General features: G+C 52.1%; 1 protein-coding gene across 1 annotated transcript in view; it reads left to right on the plus strand.

Moving 5' to 3' along the window:
- Nucleotides 1-18801, plus strand: part of LOC131205496 (A disintegrin and metalloproteinase with thrombospondin motifs like) — a 75989-nt gene that overhangs the window by 37572 nt on the left and 19616 nt on the right. The window contains exons 5-6 of the mRNA XM_058197617.1: nt 15676-15814; nt 15892-16157. Coding sequence (XP_058053600.1) covers nt 15676-15814; nt 15892-16157 — 405 coding nt within the window. The remainder of the gene's footprint in view (nt 1-15675; nt 15815-15891; nt 16158-18801) is intronic.

Here is an 18801-nt window from a genome sequence, read left to right on the forward strand (position 1 = left end):
TACATCGCTTCGGTTTTTGGGTTTTTGTGGAGACCGCTTTGCGCACTGGGCCGTGTTTTAGCCCAAATTAAAGGCCCAACATTACTCGTGTGTCGTGTGCTTTGATTGTATCGCAAAAGCACAGCACAGCAGCACAGCGCAAAAGGATGGTGGGAATCGAAACAAGAATCATAAATCGCTAAAGAGGAAGAAGACTTTGCACGGTCCCCGACCGATCGGATTGTGCGCTGTCCAGTGAATATCAATGGACTCATCGATGTTGGCGCAGTAAGGCGCTTAACGCTAGCGCCACAAATGATGCGTGATGCGAAAGCCTAACGTGCACCGAGAGTCGTGCGCAACAGTGACACAAGTTCCTCTTAAAAACCCGAAGGCCACGCCGTCCGTTAATATGTTACTTTCTTAGCTCCACTTTCATTGAAGGCCACGGGCATCATTTCGGTTTTTCGGTTCGTTTGCTGCACACCGACAAATACCATTTTCAGAACGGCAATAATGTGGCTGCAGCATTGCACCATCGGGCTCAACGATGGCCCAACATCGGCTGCAGCGTGTCAGTGTCATACGGGGCCGCCGATCGCCGGCGCGTTTGCTAATTGGTTCGATACTTTTTTATTACGCACACGCAGCGTTGATGCTTGCAATTACCCGGACACACCCGAAAAGGAGTGCCCCGGAGACCTTGAAAACCTCGTGCCTGGGCTGGTGCTAACGAGCATTAAAAGAGTATCCAAATATGCTCATCCGATGGTGAACACACCTTCGTGTTCGCCATATTTTGCAACAAGTTTGACAATAGATTGGTGGATCGGGCCCGGATCGTGTTCATCGAGTTGGGCTAATTTTTTTTTTTGGCGGTGGCATCGATAACTTTGACCCCATTTCTTCGGCGCATCGCTGAAATGGTCAGTCGAAGGACGCGCTGGGACATCCACTTGCATCAATCGAAGAGAAATAAAGTTGGACAACCGAATTAATTTATTGGCCAAAGTTGGGAAACAAATCGTACCCATTCGGGTAATACAGAGTTTTATAGTCCAATTAGCGAATCACAAGCACGTCCATTAGCTGTGCCATCGGTGGTGTCTAAATTTTCTATTCTTGTGGCAGCCATGACCCTTAGAAGGCGAAACCTGCCAGCGGAAGGTCTCTCGACTCAATAAACAGCAGCATAAATATATATTAACTAGACTCCCTGGGGGCAAAACACTCCTCAAACTGGGCCCTTCATTCCTGTAGCCAAGCCACCGCCAAGGACACTCCGGCGTCGATTGTTCTCAATTATCCCCGACAGCCACCCGACGGGTAGCCCAGGGTCCCAGGGTGCCACCCCCCGAAAAAAAGGCACATAAATAAACGTAAGCGGAAGTGGCTCGCAGGCCTCATGCGTCTCTAGTATTAAATAGTAATTGCCGTCGCAGTGCCGGTAGCTGCATAAACACGTCATCTCTAATAATCCGGAATAATGATGGAAATCGAAGTAAGAAAAATCGGCCTCAGCCAAGTGCCGGGTGCTCACGCTAAACTAAAGGACTCCTTGGACACGGTGGTGACCGCACACCGCTGATGAGCCCTTTCGGAAGTGGCAGTAGGAACACCAAAAACACTACGCCGGAGAAGAACGCAGAAGCAACGCGGAAGCAACCGACCACTTCCGTGACCCGCTGACCCGCGCGCCGTGGCCTGGCGCGACCTATTTCAAGAACGGTCGCTTCCGCCGCTGGCATTGAGGCGATCCAGGCGGCCCGGATCGCTGTTGGCCTGACATTTGTGTGCCTTTTTTGTTGTTGTCGCATTGCTCACTCACTCACTCGCTGCTTCTGCTTTTGTTGTGGCGATCATCGAACGAACGGCCCGGAGCCCGGTTCACCTTCGTTTGACGTTTTTCGTGTGCCAATTATGATCAATTGTTGTCTCACCGTCACAGCAGCAGCGTGTGACTACTGCGGCGGCTGCCGTCCCTACAAATCCTTGGACACCCCCGGGGGATCATGGGGATTAACCGACCAAGGTCTTCGCCAGGTATTGCGCCTTGCCTCGACTGGTTCCGGTGCTCAAGGACTGGTTGCACTGGGAAGCAGAAAGCCTTCGGGGAGCGCATCTGAATGTCCTTCACTTCGGAGTATGTCCGTCCACGGAGAGCGCCCTTTCGACGGATCCTTTAATGGCTATCGTTTCACGCGTATCATGGGACCCCTATCCTTAGCCGTCCTCCTGATGCGCATTAATAAATCATTAATGCAAAATGGCAGATCGCGTTCCGGACGACAGAGAGAGAGAGGGGGGACGTACCGCCCGGTGCCTCGCACCTTCAAGTCGCCAACGAAACAGGAGATCCTTCCGAGCTTCCGAGATCGTGGCTTCCCGGATCGCCGCCGGTACCGGTTTTCTGCGGCCCTTTTTTTTTGCTCCGGTTAGGTTGTGGTGCCTCTACAAAAACCGTGCCGACCCAGGTCAGGTCCAGAGCGCGGGCAGGCGGTTGCGGTTGCGGGAACGGGTCGGGAAACCCGTCCCGGTCGGTGTTTCGAAATGAAAGTGAAATCGATTCCATTAATACACATACCCCAGCCCCACATAGGTACTGCCTGCCGATCGCGAATGGAGGTCAATGTCGCCGCGGTCTGGCTCTTAAGTTTCAGAGCGGACTTTCTTGGATTCTTTCTTCTTCCCACCGTTTGCTTCCTTCCTTTCGGCACCAACACATGCACGCGGATGTCAATCAATCATTTTTCAAGTGGGCGTCGGTTGCCGGGGACCATCATTTCGCTGTGGCCAAAGAATGCAAACCGATCCCTGCCCGGGGCGAGGATATTAACAAATGATGGGTTCGGAATTAAATTAATAATGTGAGTGACATAACCTGTAATGCTCGCAAGCCTGAGCGGTTTTGGATTGAACTCGATCGATCGTAAGGGTGAAACAGCACATGATTTAAGAAAACATCGAAAACATCGCCCAGCAAAGTGTGAACATCGAAAAACGTCGGGGGCCGGGATCGGGGCAGCAGGCCACTAATTAATTCATTACCATTGTTCCTAACACACGGCACAAACATGGCGTGGGATTTTTCCCCTCGACTGACGTCGGAAGTGAAGTGCCCGTGATTGCCCGTGGACGACCTACTCCAGCGGAACGGTGTTGTGGGGCAACAACAAAGCATTTAATTTGGAAGGCGTAGCACAGAAAAAACTGCGATCGGTGAAACTCAATGAAGCTGAGCCGCCAAAAAGGACTCGAGCCGGCTTGCGCTGGCTTGTCTCTGATGCATTCCGATGTCCGAAGTAACCATATTGATCTCGCCGGATCGATGTCGCGGATTGCATTAAAAGGCTCCGCTGCCGTCATTAGCACGTGCTTTTGGTATTTGGATCCATTTTTAATCCTTCGCCGGAGGGGTAGGTTTGTGGGTCAATTTTTCATCCATTTTCATTTTTTTACAATCACGCTGATTAGCCGCAAGATCAAGCTGAGTCAAGCGACGGCGACATCGTTGCACTCGGCATTCCTTCACGTACTGTCGGCGACCAAACGTGAAACAAACGAGCGTCAAATGGAGTTAGTGACGGTCTCGTTTCGGTTGTTTTTTCCGTTCACTCTGCACACGATGAGAACCCTTTGAAGCAAGAATGGAGCCGTGTGAAGAGGTGCCTTCAGCGGCCTGAGACTGTTAGTGAGGCGGCCACACGGCGGCTAATTAAATGATTGGATCAAATTGGCCACGGATGATTCGGATTACAGTGACTCGTTCTGGGGATCGTCCTCAAACGTCCTCTCTCAGCCCGGCGCCAGAGTAGCGCATTCCTGTGCGTTCCCTCGAAGATATCCAGTACGACCAGAAGAATGGTCGGTCAGAATACTGACTAGAATTTCGGAACAGTCCGAGTCGGGTCGAACAAAAACCTTCGCGACGTGAATCGAACAAGAACGAGGTGTGGCACATTATGGTAATTTCCCTAACCACAGGAGACAGTTTTTTTCCATCCGTCCGTCCGTGGCTGTCAATCTGTCATTTGCATGCCACACCAGGCGCGGTCCAAGTTCAACGAACAGGCGTATGCGTGGGTCGATCGTAATCTCGGACGATCGTCAAATCCGTGTTGACGGTCACCCATCAACGCGTCGCAGCCGCAGCGGTTTGGTATTTGATGAGTGGCCCGGGCTACACAGGAAGCGCGAACGGAGTGGAGCTTGCCGAGTCGGGATGAACTTGAAACTGAAACCGAAAGTGTGCTGGTGGCCGGTTGGCCTTTTGGAAAGTGATGCCCACTGGCCCGTCGGCGACGTTTCCGTTTGCCGTTTGGGTGTGTCCATTTCGCACGGCAGCTACTCAGAAGATAGGATGTCTGCCATTCGGGCTTAGTACCCGTAAATTATGGGCTTTGCACACCGCCAACGGGTGTGTCCGTCCGGCGTTGAACAGGTTTTGCACTCTAGGACCACCGCAGCAGCGGTCCAGTTGGGCGTTCCGATGGCGAAAGGAGCCCACGGAATGCAAGTGTGATGAAATGGTGGAGACTCAAATCTGCCACCAGCAGTTCTCTAAATCATCGTCACCTCAATCTCTCTCGCGGCTCTGCTCGGTCTGGGCAAGGCTGGACGTGAATATTTATACGAGTCAGCGGCTCATAAAACCGGCCGTGGGTAAGATTTCTTTCGATCAAAAGACGTCCATTAATACGCGCAAGGAGCAGGAGGCCGCGACAGGACGGCGGGTACCTGAACGGGTTCTGCTGTGTCTATTTTAATTTTCACTTGCCACTTGCAACTTTGCATCGATCCCTGGGGGCAGTGAAAAGTGAAACAACACCTTCTCGGCGAAACTCTGGGTTGCGTAACGAGAACGCAAGAAAAAAAGGAAAGGACCTGTTGGCGACTGCTGTGTCATGCGCGACACTCGATGGGGATAGTAAAATAAAGTAAATCGTAAATTATTGCACAATTACACAGGCTCGCCGGTGGTGGGTGGTGCATTAGAAGCAATGGCTTTATCTCGGCCAGCCGATCCTCGTGATCCTCGTATACGTTAACCGTAGCGTTAGCGGTTTCAGGTCACTCCGCAGCGTGGCGTGACGTGGTGGCGTGGGGCTAGTAAAGTGATTCTTTATCTTCGAGTCAGAAACTACCGTGCACAGGACGTGCAGCAGCCTGCAGTCATTCGGCGACGCAGGGCCTTGGCTTGTCGGCCGGCCTTCCACTCCGGTCCGGGCTGGGTCCGGTATTGAATTTACATCTCGATCAGTCATCGGTTACACTGATACGGACTGACAGTGGCGTTGAGTGGCCAACGGTTTCCTGCGCCGCCGCGCCGATCGGGGTGCCAGAAGTAGTTCAAGTTCACGCGGATCCATTACGTCCAGCGGGTAGGGTGTTAATCGGTGCCCCGCATTCGTGGTTGGGACTTTGCCACGAAAATAGGGCCCCAACCCCGGGCACTGACCTTGCACACCCTACGACGGGGATGTTAATGCGCGGTGTAAACGCTGGTGCTGATGATGATAAATTTGCTCCGTTTTTGCGCCGTTTTTGCGCCGTTTTTGCGCTCGAACTCGAATCGAACTCCCATCGCCCGGGTGCGCCATCGGTTTTAACATCCATTTGCTAACTGATCGCAATTACTCTCCGGCGCAGCACGCTGCACTGCTACGCTGCATGACGGCGGCAACGATGACGGAGATGGAAAACCGACTTCCATTAATCATACAGATCCAATGCACCGAGGGACTCGAACCGTGGTGCGTAGGGTTTGCAATCCGGCGGCAAGATTGTATAGCGTTTTTTTCCTTTACAATTGCGCAAAGGTCAAACGAGGCGCCACGGCTGAGCCAAACAATGTTTGCAGTCAATATTAATATTGTTGCTCTTTTCGTGGTAAATGATTAAGTAACTGGAGTTCAAAACCCAACGATGACTGACGTTAAAACTTCCTGCAGGTTGAACCTTATTTTTCAACCCTTGGTTATTTTGTGAAATTGATTTCTGCAACTATCAGTACCGGGTATTGGAGCTCACTGAAGTGGTTGTTTATGGAGTTTACCCATTCTGGTTCACGCAGTTCTGATCAAGATTACGGTCAACTTTTTACACCATTGACAACCAATAATTGAAATGAGTCTTATCGCTTGAGATCCCATTTGTCAGATCCGTCTGATCGATTGCAGTTGTCCTGCAAGTGTAGTGCCTGTCAGTTGGAGTGCAAAATGTAGTTTGATTCTATCTATCTGTCGATTCCCCATTGAACAGGAACCTGCTTCGGAGTTTATCAGAGAATTTCTATTGATTGAATGTCGCGATTGTATAATGAAACAAGGACCCAGATTGTCCCAGACTGTCAAGTGCAGGAAGTGGAGTTGTATTAAGTCTAAAATTGAAACTGTCCCAACGCCAACACAGACAGCAATTACGTTGCTCAGGATAAATGCTTCAGAGGGCATTTACAAGCCAACTCATTCAACCGAATCCACTGCAAGAAACGAAAAATGGCACACTTTTCCCACAGCAACCAAAATCCACCCATTGGAAGGGAGGACGCTTTTCACACTTTCGCCCACCTCGTTTTTCGGCGAGAAAAATTCGTAAACTGCGTCACGGATGCCAGAGCGAGGCCTAGGCTCCGCTAGGCTTCGTTCGCGGGGTTATAAAACGTGCCCCGTGCATCGGCTTGGGCTCATTTAATGCGAGCATTAGATAACAGCATCGCGTGCTCTGCGATATCTTCGGCGGTTGAAAAAAAAGCCCCACACATACTACTCGCCGCGGTTTGAAATTCAATTTGGCGCACAACCGTGAATTGTTGCGTACCGGCCACTCGGCCACTACTCCCTGGCCAGCCACAGCCCTCCGCCAGCTGGCCAGCTGTGACGGTTTTGGAAGAAATGCTCGAAACTAATTAACACCTGTTTGGAGCGGTTTCACTTTCTTTCGGCGACGTCGTCGTGGTCCGTGGAACCGCGAGCAGAGCATCGGGAGCTGGGTGCGGCCTCGGCGTCTGCGGTCCGATCAGTGGGTTGAAAAATTGAAAATAACTAAACTAAAGTGGCCAGCGAAACTGGTTCGCGGATGTTGGTGCGGTGCGCACGTGGTTGAGCACATAATGTTGCGTGGAGTTCCAGACGCGCAAGACCACGGCAACTTTATCCCTCCCTCTGTGTCCGTGGGCGATTCTCGTTGAAGGCCTACGCCGACAACGGTAGACCTGCCCATTATCTGTGGTGCGGTCAAAATAAACTGGTCCTGGAGCAACTGGAGCAACGGCGTTCCGAGATAAATCGGTCAGCCGTTCGATCCCCGGTGGGACCGATCGATCGTTCGATTCGCTTGATTCGCGCGAAACAACATAATCGATGTCGGCGGCGGTCGCGGCGGAGAGAACAACGGTGACGCAACATTGGCCATGCGGCCACGGCTCGCTCTCGTTGCTCCCCTTTTTGGGATAACTACTTGGTACAGGCGGCCTGGCGCGAAAGAAGTTGATTTTTCCAATCATCTCCAATCATAATTTCTGCCGGTCCCATTCTCTGGCGACTGGCGGGTTCTTCCTGCCCAGCATAAGTCATCCCGTGTTGGCTCGCCGACAGCACCGAGTGGGACGACGCCGGTCGAACGCCCGATCGATCGGCTTGTCTGTTGGCCAGTAATTGGATGTAATGAGCGATTTCGTAACACATTTGCGCCGGCGTGCGATTTGTGATCGCACAAGATTTATTACCTTTTGCGAGCTGTGATCGCAATGAATCTTGCAGCGAGCACACCTGTCCGCAGCATAACGATTACTGACACACCTTTAAAGATTTGTCCCTTTTGTTGGAATTTTATTTGATTTATGATAATTTTGAATCTCATTTTCCTTGGCGCTACTTTGTTACAAAATTAAGCAATTAAAATTAAAGAGCAATAACTTGCGTTTGGTTTTATTTTGCCTAATTTGAAACAAGCTGTTGCAGCTGGGTGGCGGTGATACGATCGCTCGTTAGATCCGCTAACTACGTAACAATCGCTCACTAGTTCGCTACGCTACTTGCGATGCGACCGAGCGAAGCGGAGAGCCCCCTGAGAAGGCCTAAGCCTTGGATCATAAACTCTGTCCGACTCTGACGTGCGTAACGCGGGCGGGTATCTCTCAATCGGGCGCAAGGCGCGCATCACCTTCGCCATCATCATCATCACCATCATCGCCTGTCGATGGCCACCGACGAAGCGAGGGTGTGTGTAATTTATCGCTCCCTAAACGCCCAACAAACGCCAATTGTGGCCGCAGCTACTATCAGCTCCCAGAATGCTTCCCACAGCGACAGCGGTGGCCGTACAGAGATTGACGTACACAACGGGCCTTGCCTGGCCCTTCAATCTTCCTCACGCAACGCGAGAAACGGCTCTATGAGCATAAAACATTGTTGGGCCAAATGGGAGCCAAACTCCAACCGGGCTCCATTGGGCAGTTCGTCGAAGACCTTCACGCCGGTTCGAACCCTAACATTGAACCCCGCACTGGGGCTCCACTCCAGTTTCACACTTCACGCGCGCACGAGAACGAAACCAGGGAAGGGGTCAAGAAGGAACATAATTAGCCGGTTCTGGTAAAGGTTAATTGAGTCAACCGGACCTCCGAAGGGTCCGCTGTCGATCAGCGGCGGGATCCTCGGGAGGGGGTCGCAGCGTCCAGCGTGCATAGGTAATTCAAGATCACGACATTTGGAATGCCGCGCGCTGCAACATACTAGCGCGGTCCAGAAATGAAAGCAAATTGACGCTGACGTGCGAGGACCACGGACAACGATTCGCATTTCGAGCGCGCGATGCGGAACTCGCGGTTACTGGGTCTTCGTGTCGTCCATTTTAATGGTTTGCCCACTCTGCGTACGTTGCGCAACGAACTGTTGACGTTGCTCCGCATTTTATGCAAAAACATGCACCGAGCGAAGCGACAAAAACACGCGTTACCCAGGGATGACGAGCTGCCGGAGCTGCGCAGTCAAAATAAGTGTCACATTACCCCGTTTTCGGAGAATCCGATTCGCGTGCGCGTGTAAGGGGTTGCCATCACTTAATTGACCAAAAGTCCACCGATTCCCGTCCAAGGCGACCCATGGGGGTGCGGGATTCGTCGAAACTACTAGGTTGTTCAATAAGTTCTTTGATAAGAAAAACACTTTTTTGTGGTTTGAAATTCACTTTGTTATACAGTGTAGCCTCCCTGAACATAAATGTACTTGATCCTACGAGACTCCAATTTAAGAATTCCATCCCTGAAGCGAAAAACTGGAACGCCTTCAAAATACGCTTTTCCCGCATGATTTTTTTGTGGGTCTGAAAATAAATGGAAGTCGTCAGTGCTCAAATCTGGTGAATACCGTGGATACTCCAACAATTACAAGTTTATTTCATGGATTTTTTCCATTTTCAAAATGCTCTTGCTACCTGGTGCATTATTTCATTTTTAGCAAATGCGGCATCCATTTTGCAAACAACTTTGAGAAACGCAATACTTCAATCAATGCTCAATGAGATGGCTAAGCGTTGTACTAAACCTCTTTCAGTGATTCGACGATTTACCAATACGAAATCCCGTATTTTTTCTACGATTTCGGTTGCTGTGTCTGTTTTTTAAGTTTTAAACGTGGATCACCTAGTAAGGGCTAGTCAAACCACGCTTAAACTCAGAAACCCCTCTTTTAACCCCCCAATTGAAGACGAAGAGTCCTTATACACTTTCATTATTCGTTCAAATTTTGCATTCAAAAATAAAAAATAAATCACTGTAAGATACTTGATTTTTTCCATCGTAGAAAATACTGTGACATGTCTATACTAAATGCGCTCAGTTATCGAGGCAAAGAACTTTTTGAACACGACCGTCGGACCGAGTGTAATAATGGCGGCCAATAACTCGTCAGCTCGTAGGAGTTAAATCTGGACTAAAGCCTGCTCGACTGGCGAAAGTATGTGACACCGATCGTTACGGAACGGACAAGGTGTTGCTGGCAAAATTACCTCATTTCCCGGGTCGAACGGAGAAAGGAAGCTTTACGTGCGTTAGTTGTTGAGCTTGGAGCCCATTCTGGAGCTCCTCACTAGCAGCGCATTGCGAGCAGTTACGACATCTCCTGCAAGCTACACCCATTTGTTGCAGCTAATGATAGGTTACGTGCACGCTCCCAGAAGAACACAGGAGATGGTGATTGATCAGTCAGTCAGTCATTTAATTTCCAAACAACCCTCCAAAAAAACGAATTAATCGAATTGGATCGCTTCGAGTCGAGAAGCCCCCGTGGCGCATCCTTGATCAAATGGCAAACCAATCGAGGCGAGGATCTTGAGGAGGCAGATCACAAACACCTCTCAGTGACTTCCTGTGTGCAAAATAATTTGCGCACAGCTAAAGAGAACGTTAACGGGCAACAACAAATCAACCGATCACGATCGCGTTGCGAAAAGAGCCGTTTGTGCACTCTTTTACCGATCGTAATCGGCGCACGCGGTAAGATGTTCTCTGGTCGGTGAGGCCCATTCGCCAATTATAATATTCCGATCACGAGGTTGCGCACATTCGAATGCTGCACACATTCTAATGAATCATGTCACGCTGCCCGGCTGATGTTGATGATGATACTTCTGCCAGCTGGAAGATCTCACATATGGCTAGGCCACGGCACGGCACGGAGGGATGCAGATTAACGTCCATATTTCATCGAACGCGCCCGGGTGTCGAAACTGTGGCACCACCGCCGTGAGCGATCGAAAGTGATTCTCACGCACTTGCGCCCCGGGCGCTCGTTACGCGTTGATGAGATGCACGCCGACAGTGAGTGAGTGAGGGGAGCGAGCGAGCGAGGAGATCTTTCGTGGGAAAGGTCAACGAGTACCTCCTACGACACGAGGGCTCGCAGTAGATCGCCAAGATCTGGACACTGGGCTGGACTCCGACGAGGAACGTGTAGCGAACCTTTAGCGGATTGTTACGCGAGCGAACAGTGCGCAATTTTAAAAGTATCATAATTTAAGAGGCCCCCTGAGCCCGGAGGCTGGCGGCTAAGTAGGTGATCCTCCTCGGCGAGCGCTCAATTGGCTAATCAAATTCTACATAACCTTCCGTTGTTTTCGTGGCACCGACTCCTTTATGCTGCCCTCCCCATTCTTATGCTAATCGGAAACTGTCACCGCCGCCGCCGCCGCGATTGAGAGCGCAATTTAATTTGATTGATTGATGAATGAGCCCGCCTGCCTGTCGGAAGAGCCGTTAGATCCTCGAGACGCTGCTTCCGGCCAACGGCAAAACACCCAGAACAGAACCGCCGAGCTCGAGCTCGACAATGAAACCACCGATGAACCCAGATTCACGAGTCCAGGCCGCAGTACATCAAGCCCCCGCGGCTCGGACACCGGTCGTTCTCGGGCGAAGAATGCTGCCCTTTTGACGGCGGGATGCTGATTATGCTGGCCCAAGCTGGCCGCCGCCGTGGCTAATGTTTAATTAATTAACCATCCGTTCAAATTGAATTGCATTCCACCAGCCGGCACTGTCCACTGTCGGCGTGTGGCGCGCCTTCTCGCGCTCGAGGATTCGTAATGTTGCTGACTTGCCTTGCACCGCCGGCAAATAACGGTTGCGCAAGTCACAGTCAATGAATCGAATTGCACTAGCTAGAAGGCATTAGAAGCTGGCTCGTCCGCGTGAGGCGTCCGGCAGCATGGCAGCCCATCGAAGCGTGAGGCCTTAGCCTGTGTCGTCGATGCATCTTTCGCAGCGCGGCGGAAGTGCACACCGATGGCAGATAAACAGCCTCTCCGAGTAGCTCCGTTATTTACTGCGGGTTTCGGTGATTAATCGAGTGCCGGTCGTACGGTCGACCGACTACCGTGATACGCCGATTGAATTGTTTGGCGCTACGATTTCCATTCGAGTGCCTAGCGATTGACTCCATTAATCAGGAGATAACCGAGTATGGTACGGTGGCAACAATGTGGCCGTTGGGCGATCGCGGAGTTTGCGTAATTTCGCACCACCAACACCATGCGCTTTGAGTTGAGAATTGGGATCACTTGGCGCCTCTCGATGGTGGAACCCTCCAAAAATGCACCCCGTTTGAAGTGGAACCCGAGCCTGAGATCTTCGCGGGAAAACCCCCAGCATTTTTGTGGGTTTCGTCAAAACAGTTAATGTCACATCGCCCCCGGGCGTGTCGGACTCTGATAGACCCGCCTCGAGACAGCTCGAAACCGTGTTCCCCACCAAGGATCTCCGTCGCCAAAAATAGTCGCCACTATTAAACTCGACGACGGCGAGTCATCTTGACGATACCGCCTCGGGCTCGGGACCTCGGGAATGCTTCTGTTGTTTTGTTTTTCGACACATTCAGTTACATAACGCCCGTCGTCGCCACCCCAAATTATGGTTCGTTGAACGCGTCTCGTCCGCTGGCTCCGATCGTGATAATGGCGTGTGGGGATTGTGTGTTGATCTTAATTTTCAGGTCTTTTGTCTCACAACACAGCTCAACGACGACGACGACTGAAGATGGAGTCGATAAATGTTCGATTCGATTCGGGATCGGTTTCCAACCGACGGCGATGCCGCCCCGGGGGGTGGCGCAGGCATAATTGGTGGGTATCGCCGGCGGCGCCGAGCCATCCCTCCGAGCGATGGGGGTGTGTGGTGGACCACCTTCACCCCAAAAAACAATGGAATTGCACCAGGCCGAGCGGGCGGACGGGCCGACTCCCTTTCTAGGCGGAGACCCAGGCCGGTTGTGGGTTAATATCTCTCGCCAAGGTTCAAGGTCTCGTCGCCGCCGTGGCGTCCGAGGAGCACTTTCCCTTCCAGCCGCTTCATCGGCGCCCGTCCACATGGCCTTTCTCTTTTTCTCGTGATTTACCAACCCCTGCGCTGGCGCGCTGGTGGTGATGATCCTCCTCAGTGTCTGCCTCTTTCTTTCCGTGTGGATCTGGCCGTCGTCTTCTTGCTCACGCGGGCGCATCTTCGAGAGGCTTTCGTGTGGTTTCACTTTCGTTGGTTCGGGGCACGATCGAGGAGCTGCAGCTAATTTGCGGTTGGTCACGATGCACATCGCGAGCGGGGCATAGGGGAGCAATGTACCGAGCCGAATGGTGCGCATGGTAAAGCACCGGTTTTTGCGATTTAGCCAGAAAAAAAGGGACGATGCGCGCAACGCACATTCACCAAATCAGCGTCAATTACGATACGACTTTTTACGCGTTATTCGGGGTTTCGAAGTACTTCGATGTTGTCGAATGAATTATTGCCTATCCGATTGGGGTTTACGAGGCTTCCAGTCCGAGTCTGATGATGAACCCTTCACATGGCGAGCCCCTCCAAAGCATCTTAAAATTGCAACGAACGCTGATGGCAGTCTTTTCGCTAGTTCTCGTTCGCTGTGTCTGGGCCTCATCTTCAGTTCCCTAGCGGCTCATAACACCTTCGATTAAGACCCATCAACAACGGGATGCGAATAACGCACCTGCTGCCTGCCAAGCAAAGTAGGAGCCACAATAAGGAACTCCGGCATTAACGTGTGGGTAAAGAAGCAAAAAGCGATCACTCATCACCATAAGAAGGATGCGCGGAACACCGACCGCACGGATCAAAGATCATTCGAGTGATTCGAGCCTCGAGCCGAGGTTCGTTAGCATACGGCCTATGGTGGGTTGAGAAAAAATCGATGTTCAATCGATGTTCGGAAAACCGCACACCAGCAGGGCGAATTCCAGGAAGCTGTCGATGCTGTTGGGCTTGCTGTTAATTCGAGTCGAGCCGAGCTCCGGTCCGGACGCGAGAGAGTGAGGAAAACATGTCCACACGGCAGTTAATGTTTCGCGTTTGTGTTTTGTTTGCCAATCAACCGCACTGGGTGGCCACCGTTCACGGCACATGTATCGGGTTTTACGATAGGGTTGACCGCACGTGCGATTGGAATCGGAAGAATCGGTGGATCGGTTTAACGATGCCGTGGTCACCCGCCCGGCGGGGCGCACGTGTAACAGGATCGCAAGAAGATCCTTTACACGCGCCGGAGATTAGATCGGCGCAGGCAGATAGGCAATCAGCAGCGAGCGAGAAGGGCAAGTTTATCTTCCCTTAAACGAACCCTTCCGGATTGCCCGCTGATGGCAATGAGATGATTTGTCACTTCATAGGCGATTTGGACAGCTTCGACACTATTTTGTCAAAATCTGTTCAACCTCTCTGCCTTTTCTGTTGTCTCTCTCTCTCTCTTTCTCTCTATCGAGCATCAAATCACTGTCACAAACAGTGATCTTTCTAAAGAAGATATTTCGCTGCCCCACCCAAGTCCTGTGGCCGGCGACGGATTGATTTCTTCACACCGATCGCCCGCTAATAGGTTGTTTGTTTTGGGATACGCTTTAAAACGTTTCGATTGATCAAACAGCGGATCACTTTCACGGTGCCCTAGCCCGCTGCGACTCGGGCCGCCCATGCATTGCAGCATAAAGCTTGCGCCTGACCGCATTAGATAATCCCAGCGGACTGCTCCTGGCGCGACACGGTAGCTCGGTTCGAACCTCGAACCACCGGGACTCGAGGGTCCGAGGCTGCTATTCACACCTTCTCCACTCTTAAAACGGTCACCGGGCCCCGACAGGTTGCGGTTGCGCCGGCGCGATATCCGCCGCAATCTAGAAATGCCCGAATGGTCGCACAAGGACAGGACACGGGCCAGCGTCAGTTGCGCTGCACGCGGCACCAAGTGACCCAGTGACCAACTCTCGCCTCAAGCCTGACTCGCCTCGAGTTACATAAGTTCTGGATGAGCTGGTTTCTTGGAGGGTTTTTCGAAATTTCCAATCACTCTACTCTCTGGAGCCCACGCCGCCGTCGCCGTCGTCGTCGTTGCCAGATTAGGAAGACACGGAGCCGTGCCAGGTTGTGTCGTGAGGTGTAAATTATCGTGTGGCCACTCGATCCGCTCGTGGGATGATCCCGCGAGAGAAAGAGCACCTCTTTCTGCGGTGAAGGTCAACGATTTTAGAGGCATCTTCACGACCGGTGTGGCTTTGGGCAATCCGGGCTGTGAGCCCCGGCTGGACCGGCTTCCCGATGGGCCGATTGCGCGGTCAAGGCCGGTGTCGAGTTATCTACAATTTAAATCAAACTAACCCGACTGACGGGAGTTACGTGATCGTGAGCAACTGACTGGCCGTGCTCTTGGCTGAGCTTTAATAATTAAGCCCGGGATTGCTTCACACATTTCGCGATTTTCAACATTCTAAATCTCGAGAGAAACCCAAAAAGATAGGCTCAAAAAACAAAATCGATGCTCCTATTGCGACACGAGTCGAGTTCCTGGCATTTACTGGTAACCCCAAGCGCGGAATCCATTCGAGACATTCGCCTGTACGCATCTCTGTGTCCGAAACGCTGCCGATGCTACTGACTGGCACTGTTCGGCAGCCCAAATGCCAAAAGCCACCCGATGTCGGTGCATAGCCGTCAGCCATCGGCAACCATGTTGACCGTTTGCCGGACAAGTGCCCTTGCGACCATTAACCTTTCGAGCCGCTCAGCTGCGCTCGTCTCGAGTCTGTCTCTCGTGCGTTGTTTCTTCTTCGGCTATGTTTAGGATCGTGCGTAAATTAGGAAAATGTTGTCGTTCACCGGGCACTAATTTTCTGTTTTTTATCTCATTTTTCCCCTATTCGCAGGAGGGTAGTATAGGTCATGAACTAGTGATAAAGCCAGTGCCAACCGAAATCTCCCAGGAGGAGGATGGAAGTGTTCATCATGTTATTTATAAGCGCAAGACACACAACGAAGAGCACAACGATCAGTTTAGTGATTACGGTACGTACTGCGCCCCTGAATTTCTCAATCTTCTAGGCTTCTGTCTAATGTCTCCCGGTTCCGTCTCGTCCCAACAGCATTCATGGAACCGGACCGGCTTCAGAAGCGGTTTCGGTCGAAGCGCAGCCCACAGTCGTACTACAAGAGCTCGCGGGCCATCGATCGGACCATCTACCCCGAGATCCTGGTGATCGTCGACTACGACGGCTACCGACTGCACGGCGGCGACAACGTGCAGGTCAAGCGCTACTTTGTCTCCTTCTGGAACGGTGTGGACCTACGGTACCGGCTGCTGAAGGGACCGAAGATTCGCATCAGCATCGCCGGCATCATCATCTCGCGGGTGAGTGTCCTTGTTGGGGCGTTGAGCCACTGTGACAACGTGATAATTGATTCGGAACCGAGCCGCGTAAGTGCTCCGCTAATTGCCGTCATTAAGTGCACTGCGGACCTAAAAGCTTCCCAAAGGACTCGACGCGCCCATAGAAAGGTTGCGAAGAAATTCGGGCGTTGAAAGATCTTTGAAGCATCGTTCAACGTTAATGAGGTTGTGTTTGCCGGAGAGTGATGGCCACCTTCTAGAACCATCTTCCACGGCGCGGCACTGGCCACACTGGTGACGAAATCGTTAATTCCATTAACGTTTCAAGCAACTTTCAAATCGCTGCCCCGACACACGACCACTTCGGGTCCGTATCGCGGCCAATTAACGGAACGGCACGTTGACGTGCAGCGCAACAAATTAAACCCGACGGAAGCCGCCGTGGCTGACGAGACGGGAAAAATAGCTGAAAATAAACTCAGCCAAAAATAATCCCCATGCGAGCCTCGCGGCCTCGCCGCTAACGGGTTGACATTTTTGCGTTTGGCATTTGCGAGCCTTTGACAGGTGCCAAAGGAAAAGTGCTGCCCCCCCAAAATATCGCCGGGGACAAACCACAGAGATGTAGATGAGCCGGGCCGTTAGTTTTTTCGGTGGCTCCTGCGCGAGCATCTTGCGCAACACGGATGGAGTGAGCTTTGCGTCCAATTTTGGGCCATGTTTGGCGGTTTGGGGGGCCAAGATTCATCCATCAAACCCGCGTGCCGGACGACGACAATCACGTGCGCGACGCGCCACCGAGATGAACACGGTGAACGATTAGCCCATCTGTCAAACGGGCGAACGTGGGGGCCAGCCATGGGTCAAATGGCTCCCAGGCAGAACTGAAAGGTGCTAGGCACCACTCGATGGGGGGGCTTGCGGCAATAAAGGTATTTATAAAAAGCCGATTCCGAAGGTGCCAGGGGTCATCCCCGAGCGATCGCTTGGATCCCGAGAAACTCGGCAGATGGTTTCGTAAAGCCCATTTAAAAAGGCCGATGCTTAATGGCCGATTCGTGGCCGCGCGAAGGGCACGTCTACTTTTAGACTCGGCAGTGCCGGATCAATTATCCGGATCGAATCGGTCCGTCGGTCAGGCGCATTTATGAGCACTTGCAGCTTATCATACGGTGATCAGACGGGATGTCATCGCCGAGAGCGGGAGAAGCAGCTGACGCAACATTAAACATCCGGAGCAGGACGCTGTCACATTTCGCGAAAGGATGCTCCAAAAACCTTCACCTTTCGGTTCTCGGTCTGAAAGGCTCTGGGTTAACTATATTTATGGCACGTACTGACCGCCGGCATAGAAGTCACTGATTAATGGAACCGTGAGGGCTTCCCAGGTGTCCGAAATGCAACTCGATTTGGAAGCCGTGAAGGGTTCATCAATTCAGGGGCAAACATGGTGGTCAATATTTAGTAGCCGCGTCACTATTCTGCTCCGATTGCGCACGCAACACCTCAACAGACCTCCGCCGTTGAAGTTCCCAGGCGACCGAGGCGAGACTCTTTTAGTGTCCAGCAGTGCCCACGCATGATCGGCCTGATGCACGGACCACTTGACACTAATGGGAGCGTTTGCAATTAATCAACACCTGAATCGGTCACCGCGCAGCGGCATGTGTCATACATCATCTCATGCGTCCCAGTCAAGGTCGAGGCTCCGTTTTTTTTTCTTCCCGGCTTCTGCACGCTCTGCTCACACATAAATATACATAAGTGCTGGTAGCCGGTGTCCGAGACTGGTGCACTTGCTTCAAGATCACGACGCGTTGCGTAGGCTGACTGTTTTTGCAATCGTGCCGATCTTGAGCGCTTTGAGTCACCGAGAAGCACTGACGTATTATCTAATCGCATCGCACTGTTGACAGCTCGGAGATGTGATCAGATGATCAAGTGCAGGACACGTGTGTGGAGCTAACCTTGCTGTGATGTACTACACCTACAAAGGGTTTGATTGATCGCATTTTGCAACATTCGAACGATCGCTTTTATTTTGATGAAGGGCACCGCAATTGAAGATCACATACGGCGGACCACGGAAAGTCCTCCAAAGAACATCGTTGGCCGCGGGACCAAAATGTCATCCGACCCGGGGGAGGGGATCCGAATTTCATCATCCGAGCAGCAGGTCGGTTTGCACACAAGCGATGCACTCGCACCCGGCAGGAGGTAACCTTTACGTCGTCGGAGCCCGTTGGCCCGGGTTCAAAACCTTTCACCGGCCACCCGTCTCGTATGATCTACATCTGTCCTGGTTGCCTAATGTCACGCCGACGACGCCGCCGCCGACGATGGATGGATGACGAGTGTTTCAAGGTCACGGACTCGAAACGATCGCCAGCGGGTGGTGCGTGTCGTGTGTGACCCTATTTTTTTAAGGGCAACCGTATCGGTCCGGAGCGCAACAAGGCAGCCGAATCTCATGATTTATCTTCCGGCGAAGTTGTGCCAATTCACGGCGATCCCGATCCACCTGATCGAAACGAAAGCCCCACTCGGTACACCAGGCTGACCAGCTGCCCCGAACTCCGCCGACGACGCGCGACATAAACTACAGTTTTATGGCGGTCCTCCCCGCACACGGCCCTTGCTGGCACCCGGGATGGGATGAAGATGA

The sequence above is a fragment of the Anopheles bellator genome, chromosome 1 (genome assembly GCF_943735745.2).
Source record: "Anopheles bellator chromosome 1, idAnoBellAS_SP24_06.2, whole genome shotgun sequence".
In the NCBI taxonomy this organism is placed as follows: Eukaryota; Metazoa; Arthropoda; class Insecta; order Diptera; family Culicidae; genus Anopheles; species Anopheles bellator.